This window comes from Podarcis bocagei, assembly GCF_964188305.1.
Source record: "Podarcis bocagei genome assembly, chromosome: 1".
Taxonomy (NCBI): Eukaryota; Metazoa; Chordata; class Lepidosauria; order Squamata; family Lacertidae; genus Podarcis; species Podarcis bocagei.
In genome coordinates this window covers 87,917,822-87,942,617 of record NC_138125.1, presented here as the reverse complement: position 1 = coordinate 87,942,617, position 24,796 = coordinate 87,917,822, and the positions used below count along the sequence as shown (strand labels likewise).

The window sequence follows — 24,796 nt, the reverse complement described above, 5'->3', positions numbered from 1 at the left end:
TTGAAGTATTAAACACAGTACACACAGAAGTATTTGCTCGGATTTGTCTTAACTTGGTAGTTTGAAGTATGCAAAACTTACAGGCCGTTGGTTCCCTGACGTGTGGAGGAAAGATGACACTGGGCCATGGGGGAAGCAACTTATTCCTTCTCCTTAGTTCTTAGTCTTGCATCCTGGTTTAGCACTAGAACTAGAGTTATTGCGTCAGGTTTTTTCATTCAGCATTTATCGTGGCTTTGGGTGTTTGAGATGTAGGGGAGGAACAGGCAGTGCAAGATACATATGCTTCCTCCTCCTTTGCATCTCGAGCAGCTTAAAGTTATTTGTCAAGGTGATGGTATTAGTTACCCCCAGTGAGTTGTGCAGTTAGCCATGCCTCAGAGCTACTCTGGGAGAGTGCAGAAGCCCTAGGGTTTTTTTGTTCATTATACTTATACAACTGAAGAAACTAATAGACATTGAACATAGCCAGAAATGTAGTGAGTGAAGTTTCAGCACACAGAAGTCAGTCATTGCTAGTTTAATCTAGCTTAGCATTATTATCCTTATGAGAATATTGAACCAAAGGAATCGGAGTACTGCATGACACTTAACAGTAGGGATGGGGAAGGGATCGCACCCTTTACTCTTGCTGGCAATCAACAAGATGTTGTCCAGCTTGGCAATCTCACTTAGCCATGAATACTCACAACATGCTTCCCCCACCTTGTGCCCTGCATCTTTTCCTGTTTTTGTTCCATTGCTCAGAGACGCATCTTTCTTTCTCTCTCTTTTTTTCCGTTTCCTCCTCCCTTCCCCCTCCCCTCCTTTTCCCCAGTGCACCCTGAGACCCAGTCCTTGGCAGTGCTGGCCCCCCTGCAGGACGTGGTGGTGGGGGCTGGGGATGCAGCTCTCTTCGAGTGCCTGGTGTCTGGCCCACCTGATGTGGATGTGGACTGGCTATGGCGGGGGCGCCTGCTCCAGCCTGCTCTGCTCCAGTGCAAGATGCATTTCGATGGGCGCAAGTGCAAGCTACTGCTTACCTCTGTGCATGAGGATGATAGTGGTATCTACACGTGCAAGCTTAGCACAGCTAAAGGTAAGGAAGGAGGAAACGCTGCACTGGGAGAAGTCAAGGTGGTCCAGGAGCAAGAAGGGGATGCTTGTAACTGGCTGCTCACCTTCAACCAACCATTGTAACAGTGCCTTTAATAGCAGTGTGATGAACATATATAAATAGGTGATGTTTATCTCCATCCCTTGAAACCCTTAACCTGCTTGTTCCTCCATATTCAGGTGCTCTAACAGGCACGAGAGCAGGTTGGGCTCAGGTTTTTTTCTGGTCAGCTGGCAACCCTATTTTCAACAGGGTCATCACTGCACTGATATAATTGGGAGGGGGGATGGTGTCTCTGTGATGCTGAAGTTTTAAGATTCCATAATTATTTGACCATTCAAAATAGGCACACGTGTTTAAAGTGTTACAATTCATTCCTTATACTAAAGCAGGAAGCATGAATAGCCTGCTGCCTTAGGCCCTGGGGGCTGGCATGCCTCATTAAACCAATGTAAGAACCTTCACATCACCCTATCTGCTTCCCTGCTACCTAGAAAACGCATTGAGACTGCAATCCTAGGCACACATTACTTGGGAGCACTTTCTATTGAACTTGATGGACTTTCTTCTGCGTAGATTTGTTCAGCTGGATAGCTCAGTTGGTTATAGAGTGTGGTGCTGATAATACCAAGGTTGTAGCTTTGATTCCTGTAAGAGACAATTACATATTCATGCATTGCAGGGTGTTGGACTAAATGACCCTCCGGGTCCCTTCCAACTCTGAGTCTGTGTACCCATTTGAGAGAAGGTCCTACAAATTAAACTCAGTGGGACTTGTTTCTGAATAGATGTGTATAGTGTTGTATCCATCACAGATTTAGTAAATCAAATATATATATATATCAAGGCTGGGGAAGGGCAGCTGGATTGTATAGGGGCAACTGCAGAACAAATTTAGTTTACTTATGGACATCCTGAAGTGACTTAAAATACAATAACAAATTCAATAAAAAGAGTACAAATATAAGAATACTAAAAGTGTTCATGCAAAGTGGGTCATGGGAGTGGAGAAATCACCTAACAACATGAAATATGTCACCACTCCCCTACGGGGTGAACAGCAGCAGCTACCAGAGCCCAGCCTGCTGTCCAAATGGCCAAGGGTTATACAGCACAAGTTAGGGCCAATCCACACTTTTCTTTGTCCCATGATTTCTAATCACAGGTCTGAGAGGTTTCATTTTGTCCTCCTACTTTCCCTGGGAAAACCCGCTGTTTCCTGCTGAATCAGAACAAACGTCAATCGACAGAAAACCAAATAAACAGCACAAAAAATATAATGGCATGTTGTGGGAATTCCCTTGCCAGTCTTTTTTCTATGCTACTAGTTCATTACAATTCTCCTGCAAGGACCAAACAGACACCTGGTTGTTTTTAGGGTGTGGGGTAGAGAAGAGCTTCCCCATTTCCTTTCGTATGCAGAGCTATCTAGGGCTCAGTAGTCACCATACATTTCAAGCACATGTATTTCCCCCAAATAATTCTAGGAGCTGTAGGTTACCCCCATAGAGCTATAACTCCCAGCACCTTTAACAAACTACAGTTCCCTGGATTCTTGGTGGGAGAGTGAAGTCATTTGCTTTATATGTGCTTTCACTGTAGAGTGTGTTCTCAAACACAGTGCACTTGAGTTGGTGTTAGATAAAAAGACATTCCAGACTGATGAGCTGAGATAAATTCCTGGGCAATTTATGGGTTGGGGGGCAGGGAGTCAAAGGGGCAAGAGGTATAGTAAAGGATGCAACTGTGTGGTTGCCAGTCCTCTCATGGTTACAATCCTGAATTTGAGCCCCTAGCTAAGAGTTGCTTTCTGGACCTGTATTAAGGACAAGAAGCTTCAGCAGAGAAGGAAAGAAATATATTAATATAGTAGGCCTTATACCTTAGGTATGTACTGAGCTTCTGAACTGGCAGGATAAATAATACAGCCAAGAATAACCTCCACAGACCTGCTTGCTTGCTTGCTTTTATGTGGCCAGGCTGAAAAGGTCATTTCGTGCGTGGAGAGGTTACATGCGGAGCGGCTAGCTTGCAAAAGTGGGCAAAGGGAAAGCCCCCACCCTATGCTCATATGAGCACACAGTTCACATTCAGAAAAGAAGGCTGTGTACAAACCATACTTAAAGCACCTTTCCTTCACCCAAAGAATCCTGAGAACTGTAGTTTGCTAAGGGTACTGGGAATGGTAGCTCTGTGACGGTTCCCTGAATCCTTGGGATGTGCTTTGAATGTGCTTTGAAGACACGGTGTGTATGTAGCAGAAGACATCCAATCCCTCCTTCTTCTTTTTCCAGGGAAGGGGATCACCATACCCCTAAGAGTTTGCACCCAGTCTTGAACCTGTTTGTCACTCAGATGCTATGTCATTGTCGTGCCCTCTAGCACCCAAGGCCATGCGCAGCTACTCTGCTATCAAACAGTTGCAATAAGGAACTCCACTGGTGCTTTTAGCTAGGCACCAGAGTTCTAGCCCCAGACCGGGAGTTCCATGAGAGAAAGGAGCCGAGCAGTCCTATTTACCGTAATTTGCCTCAGACACACCCCAGACCCCTTTGGAATCTGTTCAGTGGCTTGGATGAATTCCCCAAGTGGTGTGGGATTAGTTAGGGCCTGGAATGGCATTGCTTGTTACCCATTTCTTGCCACAATCACCTCTTTGTGGCAGGAGTGGTGGGGCTGGCTTTAAAAACAGCACCTTGTTTGAGTGCAAGCGGCTTAGCAAGGCGAGACAAGTTATATTGGCACCTGAGGGAGAAAATCCCCATAAGCAGTGGAGGGTGGTCCAATAGGGTGAATGGAGCACTGGGCTGCCAGCCTCAGTCCGTCCTCAGCCAATCCCCACTGCTCACTGGCTTACTTGTCCAGGGGGCAAAATGGTTTGTTGGCTTCCTCCTCCTTAGTCTTCTCCTCCTTAGTCTTAACAGGGTTTCCCTTGCAGAACGAAGCAGGGAGGATGATGGGGGATTTGCTGACTCTGTTACTGGCTCTGGCTCCACCAATTGCTGGGCCTCCTTCCCGTCTGCTCCACCAATTCCAATGGGAACCAGCCAACACTGCCCAGAAGTGCTTATCACTGGCAACAAAAAATACAATTTTACCTTTCGGGGTTGTACTTATCACCAACAATCTGCTTGCAAATTAAACCCACCTCTGGTAGTGCCCAGTGTCTTAGTAATGATGACACTACAGTGGCTGTCACTATTAGAGAGGCCTGCACAGTAGTAGTGGCAACCTGATTAGGGAGGCAAATGACTTTTATTTACATTCTCATCTCTCCTAGTCTCGGACATGCTCAAGTACATCCTCTGACAGCCCTGTCAGATGACAGATTCAAAGCCAATGAACAGATGTTGGAGGGAGCTGCAGAGGAGGGGAGGGAAACTGGCAAACCTGACGCCTACCCATACAAAGGGGCTTAGATTCTGTTACCTTAGTGATTTGAACAGAGGCTGGCAGCTTTTGCAGGAATGTTCTAAGGAGGGTTGTTGGCACTTTCTCCTCTTACCCGCACCCTAGCCTGGATCCTGTGCCTTTAACAGCAACCTGACATGCAGAAATTCAGCAGCTGAGGATTTTTGTGGTTTGGAGATAAAGCAGTGTGTGTGTTTGTGTGTGTGTGTGTGTGTGTGTGTGTGTGTGTGTGAGAGAGAGAGAGAGAGAGAGAGAGAGAGAGAGAGAGCACCTTTCCCTGTTTCATTTCTGTGCATCAGAAAGAGTGGCATTCAGTGCAGAAGAGCAGAACCATTTAAAAAGTTGGATAATTCATTCATTTGCCTGCTTATTTGTACGCTGCTTTCTCACAAGATATTAGCCAAACTGGCTCAAGGTGTTATCAAAAGATTAGCAAGAATTTTCACAAGGAAGAATAGCAAATAATTATATTGCATTAATAAGTAAATGAATCATAAAAATAACCTACCTCAAGCATTAGGATCTAATGGAGAATTGGAAGCCAGGAGAAGTGGAAGCCAGGGTCAGCTTTAAGACAGTGCCCAGAAAGAAGCAGGAGCAATTAGCTTATGAACTCTCCTCTTCCTTAATAACTCCAACCCTATGCCCAAAGAACTTCCTTCCTGCTCTTTTGCCCCCAACGTTTCCCTTGCTCACAACTTCTCACAACCGTCCCATGCCCAAGGGTATAGCAGTCCAGTCACACAATCTGCTGCCAGCTGCTTCCCCTACTGTGCCTTCCATCCATGACACTGAGGCTGCTTTCGGAAGGGAAGGGAAGATTTCTCCAGGGCCCTCCACTGTAGCTGACCCTTCGCTGTGCCTTGCAGATGAGCTGACATGCAGCGCCAAGCTGACGGTCTTGCCCTCGCAGCAGCCACTCTTCACCCGCAAGCTGGAGGCCGTGGCTGTGGTAGAGGGGCGGATGGCACGGTTCGACTGCAAGATCAGCGGCAAACCCACACCAGTTGTCACCTGGACACGTTTTGGTAATAGCCTCCATCTCGCAGTACAGGAGGCTCTGGGTAACAGGGAATTCAAAAATCAGCTTTTGGGGGTTTGGGAGGACACTAGAGTGTGGGATCGGTGCCCAGCTATTCATGGTGGCCTTGATGTTGCAGAGAGATCAGGCCGCAGGGTCAAGCTGCTCCCCACTCCACGTTCCTTTTTGGAAACCATGACAACTGGGAGAAGGGGGCAGGGGCAGACCACCAATCAGCATCTTGAATTGAAATCAGCACATCTGATTATGGTCAAATGTGTCTACCTAAGGACTGGGCACAGAGTCCCTACCTCTCAGTATCTATGCTGTTTGGCTGGGGTTGCACCCATGTGCATGCCTCTGTAGCGTTCTCTTCACTGTCTTGTTGGAGTGTCCACAGTTCTCAAGTGCACAGCAGGCCTTTCTGCATACTCTGTTTCCAGCTATGAACTCAGCCGCTGCTCTGGATGACAAAGTTGATCTACAAGTTTTTATTCAGGATCCTGAGCTGTGCTGGATGCCGCCCTCTTCTTCAGACTGGGAGTCGGCAAAAGAGCTCTCCCACATTTGTAGCAAGACTAGCATGTGTAGGGCAGTGTGGCCTACCTACCCCATGCCATAAATTTCAGTATAGCTACTCTTCTGGGGTGGGGCTGGGCAAGGCCTCTCCCTCTTTATTTCTGTTCCCTATCGTGGCCCAAGGGATAGAGGGATGCCATCTCCCCGTTCCAGGCCCTAAACCAGTGGAAGGCTTGGTTTCGTTCAGGATAATGCCTGCCTTGGTTCCTCTTGCTTTCGGACCAGGGCTCTCTGACTGAGATGTGTCTGATGCAGGCCAGCCTGTGCAAGAGGGGGAAACCATGCGCCTGCAGCGGGACGGCGGGCTGTACTCGTTGCTGCTCCTGCACGTGAGCTCCGAGGACGAGGGCCAGTACGGAGTGAGCGCCAGCAACAAACATGGCCGAGCCGAGTGCACCGCTGAGCTGTATGTGGAGGAGCCGAGACCAGCAACCAGCTCTCAGATGTGAGTATGAGGAGAAAGGTAGGGCTGAGGATGGGGCCTAGAGCTGGATGCCAGGATATCCCATTAAATCAGGGGCAAGGAACCTTTTTTCAGCTCAATGACCACATTAGCACATGGAGTGAAAGGTTCCAAGGGTGGTAGGTAACCTTTCTATAGTAGGCTTCGTTTCAGCCACAGAAAAGTCAGAGAGTGTTCTCTCTCTTTCTCTCTGCACCCCCAAACACACACCTTTCTCCATCCTCTCTCCAGGCAAGCAAGGGACATTTTTACAGTTCAGGAACATATTCCAGTCAGAGGGGGAAAGCACTTGGGGCCTGAGGAATGGGGTGGTAGTAGTCTGGGGCGAGACCGAAGGGCCAGGTAGAGAACCTGGAGGGCCACATTTGGACCCTGGGTCTGAAGTTCTCTACCACTTGCCTTAGGTGTTGGGTCACAGTCAGTTGTGGGCATTTTAATATTTCTTACAGCCAATGTTCTGGCACCAGCTATCTTCCTGTGCTAATTTGCTTATGTGAATGTACCCATGGCCTCCTAATTCAGCTTGCACTGTGCCCTGGCACTGCATCTTTTTTTGTGGGGAGGGCACATTTAAGGCCTGGGCCATTTTTAAACCGTCCTGACCAATGGAATAAATGCTGTTTGTTTTCTTTGGCTTTTGACTACACTGTGTGTCTTCTCCCCACCCCCAAGTTCCATATTAATGTCAGGCAATAAACAGCTAGAAGTTGTTTGTCTGTGATATTAACTTCTGTGTTTCAAATGCATTGCCTTACTGACATTTGTATATGAGTGGTGATAGCTGCTCCCCACCCTGGCCCAGCAATCCTAATATGAGGGGGAAACTCCTCAACCTGGGAGTAATTCTGTATTCATGAGAACCAGACCCGGCCTCTGTTCTCACTGACCCAAGCTCACAGGAAGTTCCCTGGAATGCAGGCCCCGTCACAGCCTGGCTCGTTGCCCAAACCAGAGTGGCCCTCAAACACAGTCACTCTCAGAGGGCTCTTGCCGTCTTCTTGTGAGAATCAGCTTTGCCTGTGGCCTTACCAGTCTTTCCCAACATACTCCGCTCTTGTATTCCTGTTCCAGGTCTTATAAGTGCACATGCTCTTTCAGAGCACAAATCCTTCGATGCATCAGCAACTATAATTAGCATGCTTAAAACGAGGGACATTAGCCAGACAAAATAGAGGCATTTTATATTAAGGCCAATTGAACCGATTACATGTAATATAAAAAAGGACCGGGACAGTCAATCCGTTGTAGCAGAATAGCAGATATCCCTGGCACTGCATGCAAACAGGCAGTTATCTGGTTATTCCAGGGCAATAAAAAGCATTATCCCTCCCCAGAGCCAAGCTGTTGGATTGATTGCAAAGGCATCTCAACTTTAGTTAAAGGCAAATGTTTTTCCATTCCTCTTTAAGCGTGGACAAAACCCTGAAGCGATTGAACTGGGTTGGGTTCAGTACTGTATGGTATTTCCCAGTTTATTATCCAATATATTACCTATTTCATACAACCAGCAGATTTTCCTATGGCTATCAAAAACTGCTCCAAGAAAGTATGGCGTTTCCTGCCTTATACACCTACAGTTTTCTGTTTGTGAAGCAGGAGGAAATATATTCGCCAGCTGCTTTTGCCTGGTTGATTTCTCTTGGCATGGTTCCTTATCTCTGTATAGTCACTATCAAACTCAAGTAGTTAGGGATCCTCATTTCCCAGCCACACACTGGATGATATTGACCTGTAATTTCCCCCTGCAATCACTCCATAATCCACATTTGTTTCATACTTCTGCAGCTCCTTTGGGATCACTTGATCTCCCTTCGGTAACAATGGAAGCACTTCCCAATCCTCATTTATCTGCTGCTTGTTTTCCCTGGGGAATGTTTGCAAGAAACTCCCCTATGGCTTTTCTCCACCATGCCTGCATCTGTGAAACCTGATCATGGCTTGCCTGCGGAGATGGCTTTTCCTGTTCCAATAGGATACCTCCGACTTATCATATCTGTGGCTGTGATCCTTTGTGAGATGTGGCTGTAGAGGGCAGCCCTGCGGCTGGGCTGGCTGCTTCGATTGAGACCTCTCTTTCCTCTCCCTTTTTGGCCTTGCAGCTCCAAGCTGGAGAAGATGCCCTCTATCCCCGAGGAGCCGGAACAAGGGGAGAGCGAAGTGGAGCGCTTCACCATGCCTGACTTTCTGCGGCCGCTGCATGACCTGGACGTGGTGGAATCCAAGGAGGCTGTGCTTGAGTGCCAAGTGGCTGGGCTGCCCTACCCAGCCATCACCTGGTTCCACAAGGGCCGGCGCATCGAGAGCACTGATGATCGCAGGATGATGCAGTGTAGGCTTCTCTCCTTGCATTTCCCCCATGCGCACAAAGGAGCTGCCTCATGAAACAGGGCCAGATCCAGAGCAGGGAGGTCTTGGACCAGGCAGCCTCTGTGCACTCCCATCACCTCTTTCCTCCTCCTCCTCGTTGTTGCGGTGATTGTAATTTATCTCATCTGTGAGCTGCTTTGCACAAGAAACAGGTCCCCTCCAGACTTTTTTTTTGGGGGGGGGGATGTACTTCCCCAGTAAAGAGCTGGAGGATAGGTGGCTATGTGAGCAGCTTCTTTTTTTCCTTTCTTGCCACCATTGTTTCCTTGCTCAGCTCACCCCCCTCTGGGCCAGAGGAAGGTTTCTGTGGCAAGGAGGCAAAGGGGAAGGGGCCTGAGTCTCTTGGCAGTGGGACCTCTGCAGAGCCATAGGTCACAGCGGATGCCCGACTGTGCCAGCCTCTGACACTGACCTTGATATAGAAGCACCAGCTGGAGCTGGGGAGGCAATTTGCTGAGCCCTTCCCAGTGAAAATAAGGCAGGGTTGCAGGATTCTACCCCCCCCCCATTGCTACACCTTCCCTCCCCATGTCCCTAATATCATTTCCGTAGCAAACATGTCAGTACCTGTATGCTTTGGCTCTCACTGGTTGTTCCTTTGTACAAAGATTGTAACGTGTTCTCTGTTCCCTTCCTTCCGCCGCCCATTGCAGACAAGGATGTGCATCGCTTGGTCTTCATCTCTGTCAGTCACGCCCACGCCGGGGTTTATAAAAGTGTCATTGCCAACAAACTGGGCAAGGCCACCTGCTATGCTCACCTCTATGTCACAGGTAAGGACAGGGAAACAGTGAGAGGAGCTGCTGTTCAGCATCAGCACCCCATGAGGTGCTTTGCCTGGGCCCAGGGATGGCGAACCTTGGGCCTGAGGGCTGACTATGACCCTTTAGACCTCTCTGTCCAACCCTTGGGACACTTCCCAGGCCCCAACCCTCACTTGCCCTGCTCCATACCCTCAAGTGCCTTTGCATGGCTGGAATGTGTCTTTGAACTAGAATATAGTCCTTGAACTATAACAATGCCCGTCACTTGCCTGGAGTTGTGAGAGTGGGTTGGCGTAGAAAGTTCCGACCTTTGCATGGCTGGAATGCAGCCTATTTGACAAAGGTAAGAGCCACATCTGTTGATCTGTCACTTTTGACTCTGGTCCTGTTTTCCTTCTTCCTCTGGTCATGCCCATTGCAGGCATGCAGCCCCACACATCTTCTCAGTGCTAGTGTGGAATGCCCCTCTGTAATATTTTGGATCATTCTCTCCCAGGATGGCAAATGTGAAGTCTAAGGGCCTGATTCCATTCTTAACTGGTCATGGAGCTATCTTCTGGTGGAGCAAGAAAGTCATCTATAGAGGGCTTCAGATGTCTTCCAGCTCTCTGCTGTTTGAACCTTTAACATGTAGGAGACCACATAATATCATTGAGTCCTGGAACTCACTCTAGAAAGAGTGACTTAAGCACCCGCTAATTAAAAACATAGACTAGTACCCAAGCCTCAGAATCCCCTAGGGAAGGGGGCAAAGGTGATCCTGATCAGAAAGCAGAGCATACTGTCTGTGTACACGCAATATTTTTAAAGCACATTTGAAGCACATTTCCCTGCTCCTCAAAGAATTCTGGGTACTACAGTTTACCCCTCACTTTGTTACAATTCTCAGCAACCCTTAACAAACTACAGGGCTCAGAATTCTTGGAGGGAAATAACATGCTTCAGATGTGCTTTAAAGGAATAATGTGTACATTTACCCCTGTCTCCTCATCTTCCCCTGTGTTCTTGATGGGTTCTCACCCACCTCCATGCTTGCCTTTTACAGATGTGGTGCCCACCCCCCCTGATGGCCCGCCAGCCATAGCTGCTGTCACTGGCCGAGCAGTCACTCTGAAATGGAACAAGCCCAAGTGGCTGGATTCAGCTATTGGTAAGCAGGGCCAGGAAGGCAAGTGGCAGTGTAGTGGCAGCCGGGTAGAGAAGGAGCTGGGCTGTGAAGAAATAGCTGCTTGAGGTACCAATTGGGAGAATTTGGTGTCAGATGCAGGAGCTGGTGCCCCAGTCTCTCCTGCTGTAGGGCAAATGCATCTTAGAGGGCAGGCCATTCCACATAACTGGATTCCTCTGCTGGGCAGCCTGGCAGTTGTCACTGGGCAGGTGGGTGCGCAATCTGGTGCTGCGATTGCAAGTGAGGCCCCCGCTCTCACTGACAGCTGCCATTGATGTGTTGTACAGCCCACTCTCTCTGCGTGCTGCTGGCAGGCAAAGGGGGCATTACACATTTGCATACACTGACTGGAAAATGCATTCACATTAGCACTGGTGGGTTGTTGTTAGGAGTGTATCTGCTTCTCTCTCTCACTCACTCACTCACTCTCACACACACATCCCACACATACAAAGCTGTGCCTCAGAAAAGCTGCATTTTGCAAATTAAGCCAATTTGCACAATTGCTGTTATTTTGTATACTTTATGGTATACAAAATATGTGCAGGCCGGTAAAACAGTTTACCACAAATCTTATACAGCTACCTGAAAATTTCAGGTGGTGTTACTCACACATTTCCAAGCATATCCTGCTTAGCCCATAAGGACTAGAAACTTTGCTGTTTTACTTCTGTTGTTGCTGACCAAAAGCTGTTGTTCATGCGAATCTAAAGGGCATCAATTAGCTTTAAGGGCGAGAAACTATCCAGAGGGTGAGTATTATCCAGTTTTCCCAACAGCCTGCCATATCCTTGTTACTCACAGACAGCTGCTTGCCTCCCCACTACCGTAGTATTGAGGGGGGGGGGTGGCATACAAACAAAGCACAAAGTCCTGACTCTGGACAAATGATGCATAGCCTCACTAGCTTTCTGCTGGAAGTTCTCTTCTTCTGTTCTCAGACCCTGCAGCTGTGACTTACACCATCCAGCAGCAAGTCCTGGGTAGCAGCCACTGGACTGTGATTGCCACGGGGGTGCATGACACCAGCTACACCGTCCTGGCTCTGAAGAAGGGCATCCGCTACATGTTCCGTGTACTCACAGCTACAGCCAAGGCTAATAGCAAGCCCTCTCCACCCACTGAGGCTGTGCAGCTCCTTGATCGTGGTAAGGCAGCATCAAAGCAGGGGAAGGGGAAGAGGACAGGTGGCGGGGGGGGGGGGGCAGGTGGAACTAGGAGGAGGGAAATGGAAAAGAAGCTGACACTATGGTAGTCTCCTCACACACACATACCCCAAGCCGCAGTGATGATGCCTGAGGGCAAATGAGATTTTCCCAGTCTCAGTCTGATGCTCTGGTGGTTAAACAAGAAACATATTTAGATAGAATCAGACAGAAGCAAATAGCCAAAGGCCCATAACAAAACAGAAGGAAAGGTTGCATTTCTAACTTTCTGCTCCTTTCTAGTCTTATAATTAGGCCGCAGGGTTTACTCAGGTTCTAATCCTAAATATAAAGATTCTGATATAATCAATGTCATTGTTTCTCCAGAGCCCATGGCAGAAAGCCATAAATGCTTTCTCCCTTGGGGGAACTGCTTGCCACCTCCAGCATCTTTGTAGTAGCTCCTCTGTTGAAGTAAAGTTGCTGAATCCTTTGCTTGGCATGTTCTCTATACACATTGAAAATCCCACGAAAGAACTGCTAGAAGGGGTTTCCCCCTTGCGGCCAAGAGCCCATATTAGAGCACTTGTGGCATAATGCTTATTCTGGGCTAGAGGAGATTCGGCTCCGGGCTCAGTGTCTGGGTACAATAAATCAGGAATTATTCAGGAATGGCCTCTGGAATGTGAACCCCCAAAGGAAGGGTTCCTGTTTGATGTGTCAAAACAGGAATCTAACCTAGCTAGCTGAGAATTTGGATATCTGTCCACTCCCCTACATACTGATGGTCCAGGGTAGGGAACCTGTGTCTCCTCCAGAAGTTGGCCTCCACTCCCAGCAGTCCCAGCCAGCATTTCCAATGGTGAGGGATTATGGGAGCTGTGGTCTAGCAACCTCTGGAGGACCACAGGTTCCATATTCCCGATCTAGAACAGCAAACTGACCTTCTTGTGTTGTCTGCTATGGTGGCTGTGCTTGCAGGGCCTTACCTAGCAGAGGCCCCCATGATCCTGGACAAGCCGGATGTGGTGTATGCGGTGGAGGGGCAGCCGGCCAGCATCACTGTAACCCTCAACCACGTAGAGGTTGCTGTCACCTGGAGAAGGTAGGGAAGCTCCCAAGTTACACTTCTATAGAATCCAGCTCACAGACTTCTTGGTAGGCTGTTGAGTCAACTGCATGTGCCATGACGATGTTAAGACCTGGGATGAGAACAGCTGCCTTGTATCTTTGGGAAAGGGAGGAGGAGGGTGAAAGGGAAAGAAAAAATAAACAAAGGAGGGACTTTTTCTAAGAGGAAGGTATTTGGCTTTTGCTGTGTTTTATTTCATTGCTTGTTTATAGCCTACCCTAGTCTCCAGGCTCAAGGTGAGGTAGAATAATTTCACCAGAAAATCTGATGTCGCTGAAGGACTCACAATTTAAAGGCCATTTTGTCCTTAGCTTGGAGGGCAAGCCTGGGTTTGCCATCAAATGTTGAAATCAGCAATGGCAAATCATGTCCCCTTTGGTGAGTCCACCTATCTGATACAGGTCTTTGCAGTGGAGGCTGGTCCATTAGAAGAATGGGATGCTCCTCTGCTGACGGAAGGCATCTGTAAATAGGACAGGGGGTGAAGGCAATTTTGGGCAATTCCTCCTCCCCTTTGGAACCCCCCCTTCCACCTAATCTGCTCTATAACCCTCTGGAGAAGATTTTGAGGGGGCGGTTCAGGGAACCGCAAAGGCTCAACCAAATTACCCAAAATTGCCCCACTTCTCAGTTCCTCTGATAGACGCCTTGTGTCAGTGGAGGGGAAGCATTGTATATCAACCCATATGTTTAGAAAACTCCTCTTCTGACAAGAAATGGGAATAAAACCAAACAATTTGTAATGGTTTAAAAAAAAAAAAAGGGAGAATGGGATGCTGCCCCACAATCCCAGATTGCCATCAATCCCAGCCCCTACTTGTCTGTCTTTGTAGTTACAAACAGTCCAGGAGATGGTACTGGCTCTCAGTTTCTTCCTCCTTAGTCTTTTTACAGGAAGGATGGGTACCAAACTGGGATTAGTTAGCTCTGTATGTCATTGCCTCTGGCTCCACCCACAGTTTGGGCTCCCTGCTTTCTCCCCTAACAGTACCCTAATGGGTCTCTGCAAACACCTGTGCGTCTCATGTTCCCACTTTCAGATATATGGCTGAAATATCTTAGGTGGATGCCAAGGATGAAATAGTCACAATTTAAGCAACCTACGGCACTGAGTGGGTTATACAGTGTTTGGCTGAACATTCATTCTCACCATCTTTTAATTTATTGGAATATGCATGAAAAGGAATTATAACACATTTTTTATATTGTATAACTTTAGTTTCAGGTGTGACTCAACAGCTCCTCATGCTGCTAATGTTTATGTTTCAAATTAATCAAAAGAGCTGTGTTATGAGTCACCCCCATGAAATATGTCGTGCTTCTCATCAGGAGCTCAGTGTTAAGATTCTGAACAGAAGCAAGAGCTGTGCTCTTAATTGCTGAGGAACCTGGATTTGGTATGAAGCCACAGAGGCAGTTGGTGAGGCAAGGTGACAAGGAACTGCTAGTAGTGGCAAAAGGGGTGCAACAGAGGAGGCTCCCTTATGCCGAGTCAGACTGGCAATCCATCTGGTTCAGTGTTGTGTATACTACCTGGTTGTGGATCTCTGACAGGGAACATTCCCAGCCCTACCTGGAGACACCAGGGAATGAACGTGGGACCTTCTTCATGCCAAGCAGATGCTCTACCACAGAACTATGTCTCTTCTCCAAAGTAGTGGGATTTATAAGGTGGTCTTCTACTAACTCCCATTGTGCAAGTGGAAATTCTTGAGCTATTAGTAGAATCCCACCCTGTGGGTCCTACCACTTTGGGGAAGAGACATAGTTCAGTGGTAGAACACCTGCTTGGCATGCAGAAGGTGCCAGCCTGGGAGAACCCCTAGAACAGATAAAGGGTGAGTGTGCAGGGGGGTAGTCCTTTTGTACTAGCAGTAATCCTTGTGCTGCTAGCAGGCGCCTGACTTAGCACTATGTTGAATACAACCCTGAGCCTCCCATCCCATGCTCTTCTGCCTTGTCCCTGCCAGGTCCGGTGTGGTGTTGAAGGACAGCGATGCCAGCTGGGAGATGAGCATGCCCGATGATGACCAGCACGCCTTGCGATTCTTCCGGGTGGGCAGGGGGGATGTGGGGGAAATGACCTGCGAGGTGAGCAACCAGCATGGATATGACCACTGCTTCATCAGCTTGGAGTTGGCAGGTATGGGATGCCCAGAACCCCTGACATGCTCCAACTTCATCCCCAGTCTTGGCTCTCAGCCGTGTCTCCGCTGATGACCATGCTCCACATCCTTATATATGGAGTCACAGCCTCACTTATTAGGATAGAACTTGCCTTTAAGCTCTTCCCAGAATCTGGAAGCAAACTTAGGGCTCACCCAAGCTACAGCCAGGTATCACAAGGGGCAGCAGTCTGCTCTCAGTCCTAGGCTTTCACATAAGCTGGATATCACAAGGCCAGAGGAGAAGGTCTTCCCCAGAGGGAGAGAGGGAGTAAGATATGCAGCTTCTTTAGTGAACTAAGCTGGGAAATTTATTTATTTTGGGGTCACTTAGGGAGGGGAGGGGATCTTCCCTTGCTTCAACAGATTGTGTGTTTCTGTCCCCAGAGGCGCCCCGCTTTGAATCGATCATGGAAGACATTGACATTGGGGTGGGCGAGACGCCACAGTTTTCTGTAGTGGTGGAGGGCAAACCCCTCCCGGACATCATGTGGTACAAGGTGAGTGTGGGTCTTGGTCTTGGGGAGACTGCCTGTGACTGAAGGATGTTCCTAAGCTTCAGTCTATGCGTCTACTGTGTCCACCCTGTCAGTGGCTCTCAGTTTTAACTCCTAGGGTCCATGATATCTCAGCCATGGCCTTCTCCTCAGTGGAGCAGATTCCTCTCAATCCTAACCAACTCAAGGGCTTCTTGGCCCGACATGAGATAGTCAGGAGTCTCAGTGACTAGGTGCTTGGAAGCGGGGCATGTGCCTTCTGTCCTTTCATGTGAATAGCCAAGGCCCAATGGTGTGGAATTAAGGCCTGCCTAATATTCTCTTTCCCTGCATCTTGAGTAGTACAACTAAGTAGAGACACTTGGGTTTGTTCAGAAAGAGAATCAATTGAGGAAAGGGCCTTGGACAGGGCGTCTCAAAGAGAAGCTCGATCCTTTTACAGTTTCCTGAAGAAAACTGGGCCTGTAACAGCACAGTAAGAGAAAACCATAAAGGAGATTTCCTCAACCTGTGCTTAGGGAAGACGGGAATTGTAGTCCAAGAACATCTGGAGGGCAACAGGTTGGGGAAGCCTGCCACATGAAATGGTTCTGCCTGCCTGATGTTTGCAAGTGGCTTGTCTTGATGAAACATCCCCAATAGGATGAGGTGCTCCTGACGGAAAGCAACCACCTGAGCTTTGTGTACGAGGAGAGCGAATGCTCGCTGGTTGTGCTGAACACTACAGAGCAGGACAGTGGGGTCTACACGTGCATCGCCCGCAACCTGGCTGGAGAAGTGTCTTGCAAGGCTGAGCTGGTCGTCCATGCAGGTACGTGATATCGTGCTAGTCATAAGAGCTGCTGGGCTTTAGTTGGGTGCCAGGACTGCAAAAGCAGTGTTGGCTGTGGGTCTCCTACTGGACCATGGTGGGTGTGACGGCAAGGCTAGAATTGCAACTGGCAATGCTCAAATCTCGTGATGGCATGTGTGCTGTCCAACCCAGTATCTCTGAGGTCAGTTGGTGGAGTTGGAGGCTTTAGTACAAGAGGCAGAAGATTCCATTGACTTGACTAGGCAAGGGTAGAAGGCCACGCTCCTCTCATACTGAGAGTGGTCCTGACCAAACCAGAGACTGCCTGCCCATCACAGGAGCTATATTGACCATCTCTGCTCTGTTCCAGCCTAAGAGCCCTACATGGAACATTGGTAACTGGTTTATACAATCAGACCAGTTTATAAAATCCAGCACAGTATTGTCTACAGAGTTCTAAGTAGGTGTCTTCCCCTGATCTATCTGGGGATGCCAGGAACTGAACCTTGGACCTTTTGCATGTGGAGCACGTACTCTACTGCTGAGCTACAGTGCCCAGTTGGCCACTGTGAGAACAGAGTCCTACCCCAGATGGTCCTTTAGCCTGATTAAGCAGGAGCCTTGTCATGTTCTTACGTTGTCAAATGTGAATTTGGAAACACACCCAGAGTGTGAATGCGGATGCTCATCCCTTCCCTAATGATGTTTAAGCCAGGAATTCACTCATTCAGGTGTGCCCGTGGATTTGCGGTTGAAGATGGGGAATGGCGCACCCATTGCATTAAATAGTGATATTGATTTTTAATTGTATTTGTACTGCTTCTTTTATTTCTCATATTGTATTTTATTGTATTAAAGTTTGAATTCCATGGAATAACAATATATAAGAAAGACATCATAATTGCTACACGAGGCAGAAAAATGATGTGGTGGTCCAACAAGATGCTCTGAAATTTTCAAATGGTCCATGGTGAAAAGATTTGGGAACCACTAATTTAAACCCAAGTCCATAAGGGAGTCTCTCATAATGGACTTCCTACTAAAGATTTGCACAACCCATAAAGATTTGCACAAGCCTTATTCCTCTCTTCATATTGTAGCAGTGTGGGCCAATAGGATAAGAGTCAGCTCTGCATGAGGATGATGAAGCTTCCCAGGTGAATGTCAAAGGGGGACAGGAGGAGTCATGGTCTTGTGCTGCTTATGCTCCCCCCCCCCACTCTAAATACCCCTGATCTATCACTGCTGCTCCCACTGTTGCTCTCTCTAGCTGTGCCAGATGCTGACGCCGCACGGGCAGAAGAAGCCGCACACACAGCTCGTCGCCTGGCTGAATATTACGATGTCCACGAGGAGATTGGCAGGTGAGGGAGTCCTCAGGGAAGATAAGGCAGGTTATACTGGGCCTTCCTCTTGGTGTGAGGTGGCTCAGGCTTGAAGGCTCCTTAAAAAGGAATGGGAAACCTGTGACCATGGAGATGTTGTTGGGCTCCATCAGTCCCAGCCAACATGGTCAGTGATGGAAACTATAGTAAAACAACGTCTGCAGGGCTACAGGTCAGTCACCCTGACATGCAAAGGAATGGATGCACTACTTGGCCACAGGAGTTTTGTTGGACTTACAAACACAGGTCCACCCATGGGCTGACCAGGTTTGCCCCCAGTTTGCTGATCCCTGGGGCTCAGTGCATTTGTCAGAAGCTCACACAGTAAGGCAGTGGCAGCATCTTGCTGCTTTTCCACCTTTGCTCACATATGGGGATTTAATCTGAATCGATTCTTCTGGGGGAGTGGGGGCAATTACCTCTCGCTCCCAGGCACGTGGAAGGACGCAGCAGACACCTGCCTTACTACCACCTTGTCCCTGAACTGTGGCAAAGCCTCCCGGCTTCCAGAACACTCTGCTGGTGATAGTGCCACAGCCTCAACCCTGGGAGTTTGCTCTGGAATTACAGCCTTTCACCGAGACTTCTCATGTTGCTTTGGTAAAAGCCTGTGCTTTACCAGCATTTAATTGATATATTAATTGGAGGCCTCTCCCTTCAGGTTTAGAACAAGTTTTCTAGAGAGGACTAGGAAACAGCAGGGGCTGGGCCTGTTCTCTCGAGAACGCCCTTTGCTTTTCCATCACTCCTCCATCCTCACAGGAGAAGTCACTTTGCCATGCCCTCTGACCTCTTTCCTTGACCAGCTGGGCCAAGGTCAAAACAGGATGACCATAACTCAACAAAACAAGGGGAAGAGCAAGGAATGGGTCTGGGTGGTGCCTCATGATGACCTGTGCTGTTCCTCAGGGGAGCCTTCTCGTACGTTCGGCGAGTGACCCAGAAGAGTTCCGGTTTGGCCTTTGCCGCCAAGTTCATCCCGTGCCGCGCCAAAGCTAAGAAATCAGCACGCCGTGAGCTTGGCATCATAGCTCAGCTGGACCATGAACGCATTGTCTACTTCCATGATGCCTTTGAGAAGAGGAATGCCATCATCATTGTCATGGAGTTGTATCCTCTATTTGGGAGATCTGGTGGTGCTTGGGAGACCCAATATCCAGGGCAGTAGGCCATTTAAAAATATATATATTTTATTTTTTCGTAATGGTTATGAGGGACTCCTAGGAGGACACTGCTTTTAAGAAGCAGGCAGGGTGGGGTCTCTACACATGACATTTCCCTTGACGGACTATACAGCTGCACAGGAGAAGAAGTGCTAGAGCGGATTGCGAGGAAGACCTCTGTGAGCGAATCTGAAGTAAGAGCAGGCTTCTGTCATGGGAACAGGCCCTCAAGACCATCTTATCTTCATTGTCCTGGAAGAGCTTCATTTCTTAGAAAATGTATTAACGCCCCTTTTTCAGCCTGTATGGCTTTCCTATTAGTTTACATGCAATAATAAAAAAACCACAGCAAAAGAAAACAGTTGTACAGGCAGTGAAGCAGCAGGTAAAGTAAACTCATAGAGTTTGAAAATGATTGAAAAGCAATAGATAAAAAACCCAAAACCTAGCTAAACAAGTACCAGGGACAAGGACGAGCAGATTTCCATAGCAATGAGAAGTTGGTGGTTTGGGCTCCAATCCCAACTTCTGTGTGTGTCTACTTGGATGCCTCTCTTTTTGACTGTACCTTACTCTGACTGTTGCTGGGTTACTCCCCTGCAGATACGTTGCTACATGCGGCAGGTCCTGGAGGGTGTCAGCTACCTCCACCATCATGGCATCTTGCACCTTGACATTAAGGTGAGTGCACCCTGGCGTGTCCTGCTGTGGTCAGCCTTGGCCCTCATCTGTATTCCCTGAGCATTTGGCTCAGCCGGGTTGGGCTTCAACTCTTCCTTTGTACAGACTGAAATCATGGGTCCCGTCATACATTCAAAGTACTACGATACCACTTTAAACAGTCATGGCTTCCTTCCGAGCAAAGAATCCTGGGGAATGTAGTTTGCTAAGGCTGCTCCCCTCACAGAACTACAATTCCTAGAGTAGTTTAACTACCAGTCCTTCCCAAGGAACCTAGTGTGGTGCAGCAAAATTATTATTCCTTATTATTCTTTATTAAATTTATATACCACCCTGTATCCGCAGGTCTCAGGGGAGTTCACAAGATAAAATTACAATATAAAAAACACAAAATACATAATCAAAATATCAACAGAAACAGCTGAATAACACACACCCCAACATATAAAAAGAGTTAAAAACAATTTACTTTTTAAAATAAAAATAAAAAACACAATTAAAAAGCACTTTTAAAGAATGTAAACAGTATTCTCTGCTGGGCAGCAGCAGTCCTTTTTTCAGGCCCCGCCCTAGGCCTGGTGGAGAGAGGCAGGAGCAGGACCCTCAGACTCTCAGCAGGTGTTCCTTCCTTCCTGGGCAGCAGTCCTTTTGTTGTCTGTCAGGCCCTGCCCTGACAGGGAATGGCTAAACTAATATGATCTTTGATGCTGTGGAATTAGACTTTGCTCAAGAAATGTGTTGGTGAGAACTGCTATCCTGTATTGCAGAAACAATTGGAAGGCCCCAGGCTTGTCTCCCTTGCTTTTCAATTCCCTAACATCCTTGGCTTTCCACCAGATCTCCACTGGGCTAATGAATGGGCTGCAAGGAGGTTCTGGGGAGCTTATGGAGTAAGAACCAGCTTGGGTAGCCAAAGGTGTTACACTGCCTTGTGAGAACAAAAATTCCAAACAACCTGAGGTTGATGGCAGAACCCCCTTATAATATATGCTTGTTAAATAGAGAGAGTGATGTTCTCAAGGTACCTGTAATCGATAGTATGTTGTTGTTTTATACCCTGCCTTTTCCCCTGGTGGGACTCAAGGCACCTTACAGATTAAAAATAAAAAACTATATGTGTATAGTTTAAATTCTATTAAAACTACAGTAAGGGTGAGCAGAAGGGGAAATGTGATCTACTAGTAGATTTCTGGGTCACTTGATGTAGATTGGCAAGGATTTCTGACTCCCCAATTGTTTAACAATGACAGCAACAAAATTATTATTGCCATCATTGATTTATCAGTTGCCTTCTGAACAGCTGTCTCAAGACGATGTGCACTAAAGATAATAGAAAACAGTTAAAAACACAAAAAGCAAACACATTTAAAACAAAACTAAAACCGTATAATGTAGACACTTGTGGTAAAGACCCATTTATCCAGCTGGGAAAGCCTGTCTGAACAAAAATGTCTTCAGTTGTTTCCGGAAAGTGCATATAATGGGTGCCTGACGCATCCCTCCCTTAATTATACTGCTGAAATGAAGAAAAAACATTTTTAGGGTGGGAGGATAACCAGGAGTGGATTTTTGTGTGAAAGGATTGTGAGCTCTGTTTTGTTCTCTTACTCAAAACAAATTATTGGGTCTGGTTATTTTATTCTGAGAAACACATTTGAGATTTTTCAAGAACGGTATAATAAAACCAAAACAACATGTAAACCAGCACGCATAGTACATAAATGTACAGAATAGTATACAGAGAACCCCAAACAGGGGAGAAAAGGAAAGAACGAACCCCTCCATCCCCTGTCCAGAATGGGAATAACACCAGGAAGACGACACACCTTGTATACAATCTCACCATTAGGACACATATATCACAAAACAATGAAAGAAAATGGGGGCAGGAGGTATGCACATTCTATGGGACACGATAAGAAATGATGCCGCCCCACCTACAATATCACACTTCAAAAGAATTGATGACAGAGAGGTGGCCTGGGCTCCCCACCCTGTAATTATTATAAGAGAGAGAAAAGGAACCTGCCACTTTTTATTTCACCTCTGGCTGGGTGCGTTTTTCAGATAAAGGTTCCTGCCATACCTGGCTGTGCCACCTCTGGAGGGTAGGTTGTGGTTCACTTTTCCGATCTCCATCCATACAACCTGGAGGAGATGGATGGCATTGAAAATTTTTATGTGACCTGCTGGTACAGTTCTCTGGATTTGTGCAAATCTAAGGGATCAATAAACACACATGCTCCTCCATTCAGGAGATTGCTGGAAATAGTTACAAGCATGCATGACATTGAGGAAGTAGTGGACATGAAAAGGGGCTAGACACCTTTCTGAAGACCACAGCATAGCTCACTGGTGTGAATAATGCAATGTTGGCTGTAGGGAATCCCCTGGAGAAGGGAATGATTTCTGTAATCTGTGCCTATTGTGGGTGAGTATCTGTCACATTTCAGAGTTGTGAATTATTTGGCTTACTTAGCAGCTTTTTCTCGGGGCACCTCCTTAATACCTCTCCACTTGCCTTTCCCACAGCCTGAAAACTTGCTGCTGGCTGAACCCGGCAGCGATCAGGTGCGGATCTGTGACTTTGGCAATGCCCAAGAGCTGATTCCGGATGAGCTGCAGTACTGCAAGTATGGCACCCCCGAATTTGTGGGCCCCGAGATTGTCAGCCAGAGTCCAGTCTCCGGTGTCACCGATGTCTGGTAAACAGATGCACCTGCACAATATGATGTATGTCTGTGCACACACATCTCTGAAAGGAGCACCAGAAAGGAGCAATTAAAAGCTAAAGGGGAATTCCTGAGCTTGAGTATTGGGCAATTTCAGGGAGGAGGAATTCCTGGGATAGGCCCTTGCTTAACCTGTAGTCCAGAAGATTTTTCTGGGACTGTGGGATGCCTATTGGAAGAACAAACTCAATTGGACCTGGGCTTGCAATTGCTGGTTTGCATGGGGCAGAGTCTGCACAAGAGAGGCATCAGGGTTGCTCCCTGTCATGGACTGTGCAGCTTGTTTTGTTGCGTTGACTCTTGCAGATCAGCCCATGCTGTTTCCCCTTAAGGACAGTGCAAAACACTTTTGTATAAGTCTTACTTGGGGAGTGTGAGCATGATGCACTGGCTCATTATTGCCCATTCTACTGTAGTGTATTTGTTTCAACCTTAAGTTGGATCCCGACTTCTTGAAGACTGTTACAAATCCAAACACTGCAGACCCTAGAATGGCCTGGTGCTCTGGACTCCCTGATCATGGAGTCATACCATTTGCTAGCCGGGGCTAATCTAATCTATCTATCGTTACATGCACCTCAAGGCTCAAAGCAGTGAGAACTCCAGGGGTGTGTCATAAACTTGATTTCTGAAGGCTTGCTTTTGTTTTGTGACATATGGTTTATTTTCACATGCATACAGTACAAGTTGAACATAGGTGGAGTTTCAAAGCATTAAACACACTCCAGCAGATGCTTCTCCCTCATCAGATTAGGGGGGCCACTAGCAACATAGTATTCTTGCAGAGAGCAAAAACTGAGGCATATGAGTTAGCACATTCCACAACTGGGAGAGGGAAGGTAAGCCCCCTTCCCAAAAGGCTCTCTTCTGGCAGAGGGGTCTCCAGCTTTTAGCTCCTGTAGAAACAGATCACTTCTACTTGACCATCTACCGTATTTTGCAGAACAAAGCCACCACACCTTATCTGACAACTGAAATAGCCCTTCTATTGTCCAGACCCTAACCTTACAATCACAGAATCATTGAGTTGGAAAGAACCTCAACCAACTCAACCCTGATGCCATCATCCCATTTAATCTATCTATCCTTAAGATCACTAAGTATAGGTACCACCTGGATCATATAACTAAACTCCTAGAAATGTCCTGTCAAAGCACTGAAATTTTGTCTGTTCTTTTTTTACAGGCCAGTGGGAGTAATCACATATCTATGGTAAGCCTCAGGTTGGAGGACTATGCTAGGACTGTTCAGGTTCTTCCCGTCTCTCTTGCAGCTCTACCATATTATGGTAAAGAGAAGGCACAATGAGAAATACCAGGGCTCTTGCTTGTCCTGGAAGCAGATAATTCCACCACTATGCTTTGACATAGTGTTCCCATTCAGCTCTCCAGAGAGCCATGCTCTACTGTCTCCAGGGTGTGAATTATGGCTTGGGGAACCTTGAAAAGCTACCCTGGTAAATTTCCTCACCCCATCACTACATCCTTGCATGCAAGGGCATAGGAAACCCAGAAAGCTTGCCCCAAGCCTGCCAGCAAATGATTTTCTGACTATTCCCTCTCTCAGTCTCACAGGGATCTCCCCGTTTGTGGGTGAGAACGACAAGACCACACTCATGAACATCCGCAACTACAACGTGGCTTTTGAGGAGAGTATGTTCACAGGACTGACGAGAGAGGCTAAAGGCTTTGTTATCAAAGTACTGGTTAATGACCGCCTGTAAGTAATAGGGTATATTAAGGGTCTCCCTGAGGATTAGATAGAGGCATTTACCTGTGTGGGATGCAAAGAGGACTCCCCACACACAAACTCCCCGCCCCCATGGCAGAGAGAGTAAAAAAACAACTATAATTATTCCTCCTCTGAGAAAGGGAAAGCTATGTGTCCAGAGGCACAGAAAGAAAAGCCACCTTAGAGTGGGGCCAAAGAGAGTTCCAGGCCTCCCCTACCTTTTTATTGTGTATTGATGATGATTTGTGCTCAGAATGCTCTCAGGGGGGCCACACATGATCCTGTGGCTTCCTGTTGAAATCCTGCGACTTTTTATACCACAAGGATTCTGGTATACTTTTGTTCAGCTTTTGTAGTCTTATAGCCCCTACAGGTGGCAATAATGTGATAGCATTGAGGAAGCATTACAGAAGTCAAAGGAAACCAAAATAAATCTCTAATGGACTGTTATTGTGCCAAGAACATATTGCAGAACACACACACACAACTGCCCAAAGGGGCCA

At 47.4% G+C, this 24,796-nt stretch overlaps 1 protein-coding gene across 6 annotated transcripts in view; it reads left to right on the top strand.

Moving 5' to 3' along the window:
* The window catches only part of SPEG (striated muscle enriched protein kinase), a 107,871-nt gene that overhangs the window by 63,637 nt on the left and 19,438 nt on the right, over positions 1 to 24,796 (top strand). For all 6 annotated transcript variants that reach the window (XM_081213669.1, XM_081213670.1, XM_081213674.1 and 3 more), the window contains 18 exons: positions 818 to 1,078; positions 5,377 to 5,535; positions 6,363 to 6,552; positions 8,670 to 8,899; positions 9,591 to 9,710; positions 10,747 to 10,851; positions 11,811 to 12,017; positions 12,996 to 13,119; positions 15,117 to 15,289; positions 15,699 to 15,811; positions 16,451 to 16,619; positions 17,872 to 17,965; positions 18,896 to 19,096; positions 19,283 to 19,343; positions 19,753 to 19,830; positions 22,363 to 22,535; positions 23,748 to 23,774; positions 24,129 to 24,281. In XM_081213669.1, the coding sequence (XP_081069795.1) occupies positions 818 to 1,078; positions 5,377 to 5,535; positions 6,363 to 6,552; positions 8,670 to 8,899; positions 9,591 to 9,710; positions 10,747 to 10,851; positions 11,811 to 12,017; positions 12,996 to 13,119; positions 15,117 to 15,289; positions 15,699 to 15,811; positions 16,451 to 16,619; positions 17,872 to 17,965; positions 18,896 to 19,096; positions 19,283 to 19,343; positions 19,753 to 19,830; positions 22,363 to 22,535; positions 23,748 to 23,774; positions 24,129 to 24,281 (2,638 nt within the window). The remainder of the gene's footprint in view (positions 1 to 817; positions 1,079 to 5,376; positions 5,536 to 6,362; positions 6,553 to 8,669; positions 8,900 to 9,590; positions 9,711 to 10,746; positions 10,852 to 11,810; positions 12,018 to 12,995; positions 13,120 to 15,116; positions 15,290 to 15,698; positions 15,812 to 16,450; positions 16,620 to 17,871; positions 17,966 to 18,895; positions 19,097 to 19,282; positions 19,344 to 19,752; positions 19,831 to 22,362; positions 22,536 to 23,747; positions 23,775 to 24,128; positions 24,282 to 24,796) is intronic.